At 38.5% G+C, this 12,436-nt stretch overlaps 1 protein-coding gene across 5 annotated transcripts in view; it reads left to right on the top strand.

Moving 5' to 3' along the window:
• The window catches only part of DOCK4 (dedicator of cytokinesis 4), a 421,086-nt gene that overhangs the window by 390,918 nt on the left and 17,732 nt on the right, over positions 1-12,436 (top strand). For all 5 annotated transcript variants that reach the window (XM_035020946.1, XM_035020945.1, XM_035020944.1 and 2 more), the window contains 2 exons: positions 10,298-10,474; positions 11,416-11,499. In XM_035020946.1, coding sequence (XP_034876837.1) covers positions 10,298-10,474; positions 11,416-11,499 — 261 coding nt within the window. The remainder of the gene's footprint in view (positions 1-10,297; positions 10,475-11,415; positions 11,500-12,436) is intronic.

The following is a 12,436-nucleotide window of genomic DNA, read 5'->3' as shown; positions in this document are numbered from 1 at the left end:
TATTTTATCACTCCTTCTTTGTTTATTCATCGGAACACTTCTATAATGAGAAACGTTTCCTCATCCACTATATGATTACCCTGAGGTATAGCAAAGGAAGAATAATACCCTACAAAAGTGACCAGAGAAGTTTTTGTTTGGTTTTGGTTTTAGTATCATTAGTAATTCATGGACTTAAGCACACTTGTTTTTTTTTAATCCATTGCAGTTATTATTCTTATTAATTTTTCAAGTTGTTCCATTTTGCCCATTGGGAGCCTCTTCAAATTGACTTCTGAGTCTTTCTGATAGCATCCCAATAGTTGCTACAGAGCTAAAACAAAGGACTGGATGGTCAAATCAGCAGCAAGCTTTCCTAATAACTTAAGGCAATCAAGAGCCTCAGATGAAGCAGAGAGACACCTGAGACCTCAAGCCTTGTCCTCCAGGTCTTTCTTTCCCACATTAATAATAATGTGGAATAGATGGGAGTCTCTAAGTAAGATTCACAGGATTCCTCACCCAGGGAGTAAATTCACATTATGAAATATTCCATTTTATACTGCAGAGAGTTAGAAAACGTTTCTGGGACATTCTGTAGGAAATCATGTCTCCTGGCTTCTGGGTGTTACTAGTATAAGCAACTCTTTAGCTGAGGACACAGATACCATCTCTTCTTCCTGGCAGTTTGTCTGTTTCCTTGAAGGTGCAATTGACAAGGGGATAAGACCCAATCACCTGCCTTCTTTTCTATTCCCCAAGCATATTTATTCCTCCATTAAAGGGAGTGCATGGATCACAGGCCAACTGCTTTAATGTCTTCCTCCCAGCTGCCTTCCTGGCTTACCGGGATGACTAGGTACCCCATGCTCACTTACACACCCCTTGCCCCAGACCTTAAAGCAACCATTTCTCCAATGACTCCTTCTTTTTAGTGGTAAGAGGATTTACAGATCACAATCTGGGGGCTAGATGAAAATAATTCCTTGATGAACATTTTTTACACAATGTTGCAATCTTTGACCATCTCCTTAGAATAATTTCCCTAAAAGTGAATTGATCTATCAAAGAGTTGACAATTTAACCTTTGCTTCATGGGCCAACAATGGCATGTACCAATTTATTTCCTGTCTGGCAGGGATAACTATTCTTGGGGATACCCATTTTCCCAACAACCTCTCCAACGCTGGGTGTTATTTTAATCTTTCCAAATAACAGATGAAAATGATCATACTAGGGTTGATTTTTTTCTTTTTGGCATTTGTTGAATGCTAGATAAGAAGATATATTTTCGGTGCATCTGGGTAGCTTAGTTGGTTAGGCATCTGCCTTTGGCTCAGGTCATGATCCCCAGGTCCTGGGATCGAGCACCACATCAGGATTGATGGGGGGGAATCTGCTTCTCCCTCTCCCTCTGCCTCTCTCTCTCTCAAATAAATAAGTAAAATCTTTTAAAAAAAGATATATTTTCATATATTTATTTACAGTTTGTATTTATTTTGTGAATGTACTGATTATTCCCTCTGGTTTTCTTCAGTATTTGAGAAATATCGATAATTAGTCAGGAATATATGTGGAAGTATTTCCCCAAGTTATTATTTGTCTCTGGCCTGTGTTTACTGCATTTTGTTTACTTTTTTTAAAAAGTAACATATGATACATTACTGGTTTCAGAGGTAGAGGTCAGTGATTCATCAGCCTTATATAACACCCAGTGCTCGTTACATCATGTGAGCTCCTTACTGCCCACCACCCAGTTACCCCATCTCCCATCCCCACCCCACTCCCCTCCAGCAACCCTCAGTTTGTTTCCTATGATTAAGAGTCTCTGGTTTGTCTTCCTCTCTGATCTCCTCTTCCTTTATTTTTTCCTCTCTTCCCCTATGATCCTCTGTTTTGTTTCTTAAATTCCACATATGAATGAGATCACATGATAATTGTCTTTCCCTGATTGACTTATTTCACTTAGCATAATATCCTTTAGTTCCATCTACATTGTTGCAAATGGCAAGATTTCATTTTTTCATGGCTGAGTAGTATTCCAATGTATATATACACCACATCTTCTTTATCCATTCATCTGTCGATGGACATCCGGGCTCTTTCCATAGTTTGGCTACTGTGGACATTACGGCTTTAAACATTGGGTTGCCGGTGCCCCTTCGGATCGCTATATTTGTATTTTTTGGATCACTACCTTTGATTCTTTGGAGTAGATACCTATTAGTGCAATTGTTGGGTCATACAGTAGCTCTATTTTCAACTTTTTGAAGAACCTCCATGCTGTTTTCCAGAGTGGCTGCACCAGCTTGCATTCCCACCAACAGTGGAGGAGGGTTCCCCTTTCTCCGCATCCCCGCCAACATCTGTCATTTCCTGGTTAATTTTAGCCATTCTGACTGGTGTGAGGTGGTATCTCATTGAGGTTTTGATTTGGATTTCCCTGATGCCGAGTGATGTTGAACACTTTTTCATGTGTCTGTTGGCCATTTGGATGTCTTCTTTGGAAAAATGTCTGTTCATGTCTTCTGCCCATTTCTTGAATGGGTTATTTGTTCTTTGGGTGTTGCCTTTGGTAAGTTCTTTATAGATTTTGGATACTAGCCCTTTACCTGCTTAGACATTTGCAAATATCTTCTCCCATTCTGTCAATTGTCTTTTGGTTTTGTCAGTTGTTTCTTTGCTATGCAAAAGCTTTTTATCTTGAAGTCCCAGTAGTTCATTTTTTGCCTTTAGTTCCCTTGCCTTTGGGACGTGTCTAGCAAGTAGTTGCTGTGGCTGAGGTCACGGAGGTTGCTGCTGTGTTTTCCTCTAGGATTTTGATGGATTCCTGTCTCACATTTAGGTCTATCATCCATTTGGAGTATATTTTTGTGGATGGTGTAAGAAAGTGGTCCAGTTTCATTCTGCAAGTGGCTGTCCAATTTTCCCAACATCATTTGTTGAAGAGACTGTCTTTTTTCCATTGGATATTCTTTCCTGCTTTGTCAAAGATTAGTTGACCATAGAGTTGAGGGTCCATTTCTGGGCTCTCTATTGTGTTCCATTGATCTATGTGTCTGTTTTTGTGCCAGTACCATACTGTCTTGATGATTACAGCTTTGTAATAGAGCTTGAAGTCCAGAATTGTGATGCCACCAGCTTTGGTTTTCTTTTTCAACGTTTCTTTGGCTATTTGGGGTCTTTTCTGTTTCCATAAAAATTTTAGGATTATTCCAGCTCTGTGAAAAACGTTGATGGTATTTTGATAAGGATTGCATTGAATGTGTAGATTGCTCTAGGTAGCATAGACATTTTAACAATATCTCTTCTTCCAATCCATGAGCATGGAACGTTTTGCCACTTCTTTGTGTCTTCCTCGATTTCTTTCATGAGTGTTCTATAGTTATTCTGAGTACAGATCCTTTGCCTCTTTGGTTAGGTATATTCCTAGGTATCTTATGGGTTTTGGTGCAGTTGTATATGGGATCAATTCCTTAATTTCTCTTTCTTCTGTCTCATTGTTAATGTATAGAAATGCAACTGATTTCTGTGCATTGATTTTATATCCTGCCACTTTAGTGAATTCCTGTGTGAGTTCTAGCAATTTGGGGGTGGAGTCTTTTGGATTTTCCACATAGAGTATCATGTCACCTGAGAAGAGTGAGTTTGACTTCTTCTATGTCGATTCAGATGCCTTTTATTTCTTTTTGTTGTCTGATTGCTGAGGCTAGGACTTCTAATACTATGTTGAATAGCAGTGGTGATAGTGGACATCCCTGCCATGTTCCTGACCTTAGGGGAAAAGCTCTCAGTTTTTCCCCATTGAGAATGATATTCACTGTGAGCTTTTCATATATGGCTTTTATGATATTGAGGTATGTTCCCTCTATCCCTACACTGGAGAGCTTTAATCAAGAAAGAATGCTGTACTTTGTCAAATGAAATGCTTTTTCTGCATCTGTTGAGAGGATCATATGGTTCTTGTCCTTACTTTTATTAGTGTAGTGTATCACATTGATTGATTTGTGGATGTTGAACCAACCTTGCAGTCCAGGAATAAATCCCACTTGGTCATGGTGGATAATCCTATTAATGTACTATTGGATCCTATTGGCTTGTATCTTGGTGAGAACCTTGCATTCATGTTCATCAGGGATATTGGTCTGTAATTCTCCTTTTTGGTGGGGTCTTTGGCCTGGTTTTGGGATCAGGGTAATACTGGCTCATAAAAAGAGTTTGGAAGTTTTCCTTCCATTTCTATTTTTTGAAACAGCTTCAGAAGAATCAGTATTAATTCTTTAAATGTTTGGTAGAATTACCCTGGGAAGCCATCCAGCCCTGGACTCTTGTTTGTTGGGAGATTTTTTATTACTACTTCAATTTCCTTGCTGGTTATGGGTCTGTTCAGGTTTTCTTTCTTCCTGTTTCAGTTTTCGTAGTTTATATGTCTCAAGGAATGCATCCATTTCTTCCAGATTGCCTAATTTGTTGGCATGTAGTTGCTCATAATATGTTTTTATAATTGTCTATTTCTTCGGTGGTGGTTGTGATCTCTCCTCTTTCAATCATGATTTTATTTATTTGGGTCATTTCTCTTTCCTTTTTGATTAGTCTGGCCAGGGGTTTATCAATATTAATTCTTTCAGAGGACCAGCTCCTAGTTTCATTGATCTGTTCTACCCTTCTTTTGGTTTCTATTTCATTGATTTCTGCTCAAACTTTATTATTTCTTTTCTCCTCCTGGTTTTAGGTTGTATTTGCTGTTCTTTCCCCAACTCCTTTAGGTATAAGGTTAGGTTGTGTATTTGAGACCTTTCTTGTTTCTTGAGAAAGCTTTTATTGCTATATACTTCCCTCCTGGACCACCTGAAACAGTTGTGTTTTCATTTTCATTTTCAATTTCAATTTCATTTTCTTTAGTAGGATGCTCTTTAGCCTCTATGTATTTGAGTTCTTTCCAAATTTCCTCTTGTGATTGAGTTCAAGTTTCAAAGCACTGTGGTTTGAAAATATTCAGGGAATGATCCCAATCTTTTGGTACCATTTGGGACCTGATTTCTGACCCAATATGTGATCTCTTCTGGAGAGTATTCCAGGTGCACTTGAGAAGAATGTATATTCTGTTGTTTTAGAATGGAATGCTCTGAATATATCCGTGAAGTCCATCTGGTCCAGTGTGTCATTCAAAGCTCTTATTGCCCTGTTGATTTTCTGCTTAGATGATCTGTCCATTGCAGTGAGGGGGATGTTAAAGTCCCCTACTATTATTGTATTATTATCAATGTGTTTCTTTAATTTTGTTGTTAATTGATTTATATAATTGGCTGCTCCCCTGTTAGGAACATAAATATTTACAAGTGTTAGATCTTCTTGTTGGATAGACCCTTTAAGTATGATGTAGTGTCCTTCTTCATCTCTTATTACAGTCTTTGGTTTAAAATCTAATTTGTCTGATATAAGGATTGCCACCCCAGCTTTCTTTTGGTGTCCATTAGCATGGTAAATGGTTTTCCACTCCCTCACTTTCAATCTGGAGGTGTCTTTGGGTCTAAAATGAGTCTCTTGCAGACAGCATATTGATTGGTCTTGTTTTTTTATCCAATCTGATACCCTGTGTCTTTTGATTGGGGCATTTAGCTCATTCACATTCAGGGTAACTATTGAAAGATATGAATTTAGTGCCATTATATTGCCTGTAAGGTGACTGTTACTATATATTGTCTGTGTTGCTTTCTGGTCTATGTTACTTTAGGGCTGTCTCTTCACTTAAAGGATCCCTTTTAATGTTTCTTGCAGGGCTGGTTTGGTGATTACAAATTCTTTTAGTTTCTATTTGTCCTGGAAGCTTTTTATCTCTCCTCTTTTGAATGACAGCCTAGCTTAATAAAGTATTCTTGGCTGCATATTTTCCTCATATAGCACCCTGAATATATCATGCCAGTACTTTCTGGCCTCCAGGTCTCTGTGGACAGGTCTGCTGCCAGTCTAATGTTTCTACCCTTGTAGGTTACAACCTTCTCCCCCCCCCCCCCCCCGAGCTGCTTTCAGAATTTTTCTTTTGTGTCTAAGATTTGCAAGTTTCACTATTATATGTTGGGGTGTTGACCTATTTTTATTGATTTTGAAGGGGGTTCTCTGTGCCTTCTGCACTTGAATGCCTGTTTCCTTCCCCAGATTAGGGAAGTCCTCCACTATAATTTGCTCCAGTATACCTTCTGCCCCCCCCCCTTTCCTTTTCTTCTGGGATCCCAATTATTCTAATATTGTTTCACTGTATTGTATCACTTACGTCTTGAACTCTCCCCTCATGATCCAGTAGTTATCTTTTTCTCAGCTTCTTTATTCTCCATCATTTTGTCTTCTATATCACTAATTCTCTCTTTGCCTCATTTATCCTAGTAATTAGTGTCTCCATTTTTGATTGCCATTCATTAATAGCCTTTTTGATTTTGACTTGGTTAGATTTTAGCTATTTTATTTCTCTAGAAAGGGATTCTCCAGTGTCTTCTGTGCTTTTTTCAAGCCCAGCTAGTATCTTTATAATCATTATTCTGAACTCTAGTTCTGACATCTTACTTATATCCGTACTGATTAGGTCCCTGGCAGTCAGCACTGCCTCTTGTTCTCTTTTTTGAGGTGAGTTTTTCCATCTTGTCATTCTATCCAGAGAAGTATAGATGAAAGAACAAAATACTAAAATGGCAACAACAAAATATATAGAGAAATATACACTAAACAAATCATAAGAGAGCTGAAACCAAAAAAGAATAAAATAATAAAAATTTTAAAAAGAGAGAGAGAGAGAATATAATCAGACAAGTGAACAGAACAGAGCAATACACTATATCCTGAGAGTATTTTGGTCTGTTTGTTAGAAGAAACTGCATCCCAAAATTGTAAAGAAAGAAAAACTTATATATATACAAAAATAAAATTAAATACAATGAAAGTATAGAATGTTAACTCTAAAAATGAAAATTTAAAATGATTTTTAAAAAAGAGTTGATAAAGTAAGAAATTGATTGAAAAAGGAAAGAGAAAAAAAATTAAAATTGAAAGACTAAAGAATCATGGAGGAAAAAAATACATGAATTCTATATACTGTTTTCCCCTAGCACTGGAGTTTTGCAGTTTTCTGTGATTGATAAACTTGGTCTTGGCCAGTTGTTCTTACTGACTTTCTGGGGGAGGGGCCTGTTGTGCTGATTCTCAGGTGTCTTTTTCCCTGGGCGTAATTGTACAGCCCTTGCCAGGGGGCCAGACTAAGTAAGTGGCTCTGGATTGCTCTATGTGGCTTTTGTTCCCTGAAGGTTTTCCACACAGCTTTAGAGGAGGAGAATGAAAATGGCAGCCTCCCAATCTCTCGCCCCAGAGGAGCCAAGAGCTCAGGGCCCCACTCCTCAGGGCACCTTCAGGGAAAAGCAGTCACTCCTGTCTCCCTGGTCTCCACACTCCATGCTCACCCAGCCTGTGACTGAGCATTTCTGTGTCAGGCACACAACCCTGTCCTGAGTCTCCAAACCCTGCAGACTCCTGTGACACGTACTTGCACCGCTCCTCCTGGCAGAGGAAATGGGGGTCTCACCGGGGTTCTGCCCCTCGCTGGGCCCTGCTCAGAGAGCAGTCTCCCGACTATACTGCTGTTTGTGGTATATGGCAACTCTGGGCTGAAAGTCCACTCCTGGGCTCACTTATTGCAACCCGCTCTAATGCCTGGAAACTCTGCCGCACTCGGCACCCTGGTATTCCTGTGACCCTGAGGACCCTGAGGCCACACTATTCCTCCTAGGATTGTGCCCTGTTTTCAGGCAGGGACGTCCTTCACCCAAGCAGACTTCTTAAAGTTCCGATTTTGTGCTCTGCTGCTATATCACTTTCTGGTAGCGGGTTTACAGAGGCTCCCTCCCCTCACGGTTTATCTTCCCATATATCCCCTCGGATTTGCTTCTCCACACCTCCTACCTTGCAGAAAGTGGTCGCTTTTCTATTTGTAGAATTGCAGCAATTCTTTTCTTAGATCTCCGGTTGAGTTTGCAGGTGTTCAGAATGATTTGATAGATAACTAGCTGAATGCCTGGGACCAGATGAAACTAAGGTCTCCTACCCCTCCCCCATCTTGGACTATTCTCGCATTTTGTTTGCTTTTTAAATTTTTTTCATATTAATAGCATTTGAATTTATAAAGATGAGCATGATTTTTTTTACCATTGGCCAAAACATGTATAAAATTTTCCATCTTAACTATTTTTAAGTGTACAGTACATTGTTAACTATGTGTGCCCTGTTATGCAACAGATTCATCTCACAAAACTAAAACTCTGTATCCATTGGACATTTCCCCTTCCCCCCCCCCCCAAATGCTGGCAACTGCTGTCCTACTTTCTAAGATGTCTTTTTAACTTTCAGTCCTTTAGAGTCCTCAGACTTTTACTTTATGGTTTAGCTTTTGTGATTATAAAACAAATGTTTATTGTCCTAAATAGACAGTAAATAACCACTTGCCAGCACTCAGGAAACAGAACATTGCCAGCAGCACCCCAGAAGCTTTTCATGTACCCCTTTCTAGTGGCAACTCGCTCCCTTTCTCTTAAAGGTCACCACTATCCTCACTTTATATGGTATCCATTCCCTTGCTTGGTTGATGACCAAAGTTTGTTTCTCTAAAACAAGTCAATTTAGTTTTGCCTGATTTTGAACTTTATGTAACAGTATCATAGTGTGTATATTCTATTATAATTTGGTTCTGTCACTTGGTATTATTTGTAGTATTAGTCCATGTTATTACCTTTGAAGTTTATTTGCATTGCTACATACTATTCCATTGTGTGGACATGCCACAATATGTTTATGCATTCTTTTATCAATGGACAGGGATTTTCAAGACATTTATGACCATTTTTATACGTTTCCTCACACACATCTATACATATCTCCTACTCCACTTTTTTTTCAGGTGTATGCCTACATAGAACTGCATGCAGGACCATAAAATATAATAGAGAGATCTTTACCTTTAGTAGATAGTGCCAGACTGTTTTCCAAAGTGATTGAAACCATTTGAACTTCCAACAGCCGAAATTGAGAAAGTCTAGTACACACATTCTCACCATCATTTGCTGTTGTCCTATTTATTTTTGCCATATAGTGAGTGCTTAGTAGTATATTACTGTGGTGTTGTTTTTCATGTTGTTGATCACAAGTGAGGTTCAACACCTTTTCATATATTTATTGGCCATTTGGATTTCTTCCTTTGTAAAGTGCCTGTATAAGTGTTTTGCCCATTTTTTACTGGGTCGTTTGCCTTTTTCTTATTTGTTTTTAGCAGTTCTTTATATATTCTGGACATAGGCTCTTTGATGGTTTTATATTTTATAAACATCTTCTCCTTTCTGGCTTATCTTTCCTTCTCTTCATAGTGTCTCTTGATGAATGTATCATCTTAATTTTGACATAGCCAAATTATTCTAGTACTTTTCAGTGTTGTTTTAAGATGATGTAAGTGACCTTTAAAAATCTAATTTGTTTCCTTAACTAAAAAAACCAATATTTAAATGTGCTTATTGTAAGCTTGAATTCTTTACAGCTAAGAGCTTGGCAGACCTTCTCCTCAAAGAGAATGTCAATGACAATAATGGCCACAATGTTAAACATTTGAAGAACACTTTCATCATTTTCACATTTAGGTTCCCCATATAACCTAGAATTTTTAAATCATTATAATTCTGTTTGGCTCTCTTTCAACAAATAGATCCTGCAGCATATATGATTATCTTATTTTCTATAACTCCTAACCGAGTACCATCCTGTGCCACCTTATGGTGCTGTTATATATGCATATGGGGGTCCATATGGGCATATGTCCCATCTTTCCAACTGGGCTGAAAGCTCCTTGACATCAGAGGATTTGTAAATGCATCTTTGTATCTCCTGTGGTGCTCTGCATTAAGTAAGCAACTAGAAAGGTGATAATAATATGCAGGGCCCCTGAATATTTATTTAGCCCTTCAAAAGAAAAGAAAAATGAGTTTTAACAGACGTGAGATCCTCAGATTTTCTTTTAAGGATTACATGGCTTGTTGCAGTTCTAATATATGATTGATGATTGCTGATTATCCCAACCACATTTCGACCAATCAGTATAATCACCTTCACTTTCCAGACCTTTCAATGAACAGCTAATTTGTCATCCACATCCTTGTCTATTCTACTGTATAGCCCCTGTTAGAGATATTGATGGGAGCCAAGGGGGAGCACAGATAATTCAGAACATGGATAATCTACTTTCTTCTTGAATGTCACAAAATCCAAAATATGTTTATGTGCATTTGCTTCTCAGGTAGAAATGAGTCCTCTGGAAAATGCAATTGAAGTGTTGGAAAATAAGAATCAGCAGCTGAAGACTCTGATAAGTCAGTGTCAGACAAGACAGATGCAGAATATTAATCCCTTGACTATGTGCCTGAATGGAGTTATAGATGCTGCGGTTAATGGTGGAGTTTCCAGGTATCAAGAGGTGAGGATTAGGTATTGTTGTCTGAAAGTTTTTAAATTTGATTTCTTAGGGCTTCAGAAGTCTTTTTTCAAAATATGCACACACATCTGCATGCTAATATCGGGTTACAATTGACACAGAGTTCTTTGTTAAATAGAGCAAACAGATAGTCATTTGTGATGCACACTTATTCCATTTGCCATTATGTGGTATTTTGGGGATAAAAGTGTGTGCATGTGTGTGTGTGTGCTTGGATGAATAAAGTGGTGAAGTTATCAAGATTGTTTAATAAATGTCTACCTAAGGGCGCCTGAGTGGCTCAGATGGTTAAGTGTCTGCCTTCGGCTCAGGTCATGATCCCAGAGTCCTGGGATCGAGTCCCGCATCGGGCTCTCTGCTCCTTGGGAGCCTGCTTCTCCCTCTGCCTCTCTCTCTCTCTCTCTGTCTCTCATGAATAAATAAATAAATTCTTAAATAAATAAATAAATAAATAAATAAATAAATAAATAAATAAATGTCTACCTAAAACCGCTTCCTTGACCAAGGAGGCTCACGGGCATAGAAACATCTGATCTTGTTTAGAAGATACTTTAAATGGACTTTTCATCTGCCCTTGTGGTTTTAAACAGAAAGGCAAAACAGCTTGAAAGGTGAGGAGGCTACCATTTTAGTCATACTGAATATTAAAGCACTTTATTTTAGGATACAAAGCTTATTGATTTGGATTTGCTATTTGCTTGCTTTACCAGAGACACTTATTTACACAATCGCGGCTCTTTAACCAATCCTTTCCTTATATTCCCTTTCTGACCAGCTGCCCACAGTAGGAGTCATTCCTTCTGCCCCACAAATGTGGTTTTCAGTGGTGTTTCTTTAAAGATGCCAAGTCTTTAGAAGCAGCTGTGTCTTTCACTTTCTTTTTAACTTTCCTGAAGTAAACTGACTCTCCATTCTCTTTCTAGGCATTTTTTGTCAAAGAATATATCTTAAGTCACCCTGAAGATGGAGAGAAAATTGCACGGTTAAGAGAGCTAATGCTTGAGCAGGTAAGGTGGGGGCAGAAGCCAATCACCTGCTCTCTTTCCTGCCTAGATTTGCATAGTTACCCAGAGACCCATCTCCTTGGTTTTCTATGTCAGTGTTCTAACAGAAGAGGTCAGCTAAGCATTATAGATTCATCTGTAATGTATTCCAACATGCTAATTTTTACTTTTACTTCCCACTTCGATGCAAAAATAAATTTAACAATGAGTAAACTATGACAGCCCCTTAAAATGGACAACTTCATGTAGTCTCTTGGACTAGTGTTTGAATGTCTCTCCCTAAAGACTTGCTGTAGGCTTGATGCCAACTTTTCACTCAAAATTTGGGGCTCACGTAAGTTCAGACCAACTCAAAATAAAGGAATAGATAAATGAATGAGGGAAGGAATGAGATTCTTACTTAAATGTTATAGTAAGGGGCAATCAATAGACTTTGCTTTAAAACAAAGACTAAGCCTATAGATGATAGGATATGGACAAAACGAGATACAGGCTCATCATTTTCTACTCCAAAGAAGCATAGTTTATTTATTTAGTTCCAGCAAGTACAAAGAACTAGAGTAATCTCTTTGCCTGCTATGTTCCTGGAGCTAGCTCTTGGCCTGAAAATGGTTTGAAAACCTCTGAGGTAGGAGACATGATGGTCAAGAGGCTGAGTTAAATAGGAAATAAGGACATTTAATAGCCATAAAAAATGGAATACGTATGAAAAAATGTGACCAAAGCATCTCCTTCTACTTGATAATACCAAATTAATCAACAAATAAGGCAAGCCCTTTTGGGTAAGAAAATGATGAGGTTGTATCTGATTTTCATCCATATTTTATGCTCTGCAGGCTTAATCCACAGACCTTAATACTGGGGAGACAGAAGTGGCCATGGACAGGTACCATGGCTGGAAGAGGGTCAGTTATGCAGCTTCTAGAAAAGAGAAAGGAGT

This window comes from Mirounga leonina, unplaced genomic scaffold (genome assembly GCF_011800145.1).
Source record: "Mirounga leonina isolate KUSES-001 unplaced genomic scaffold, KU_Mleo_1.0 Mir_174, whole genome shotgun sequence".
Lineage (NCBI taxonomy): Eukaryota > Metazoa > Chordata > Mammalia > Carnivora > Phocidae > Mirounga > Mirounga leonina.
This window is presented reverse-complemented; position numbering and strand designations above follow the sequence as displayed.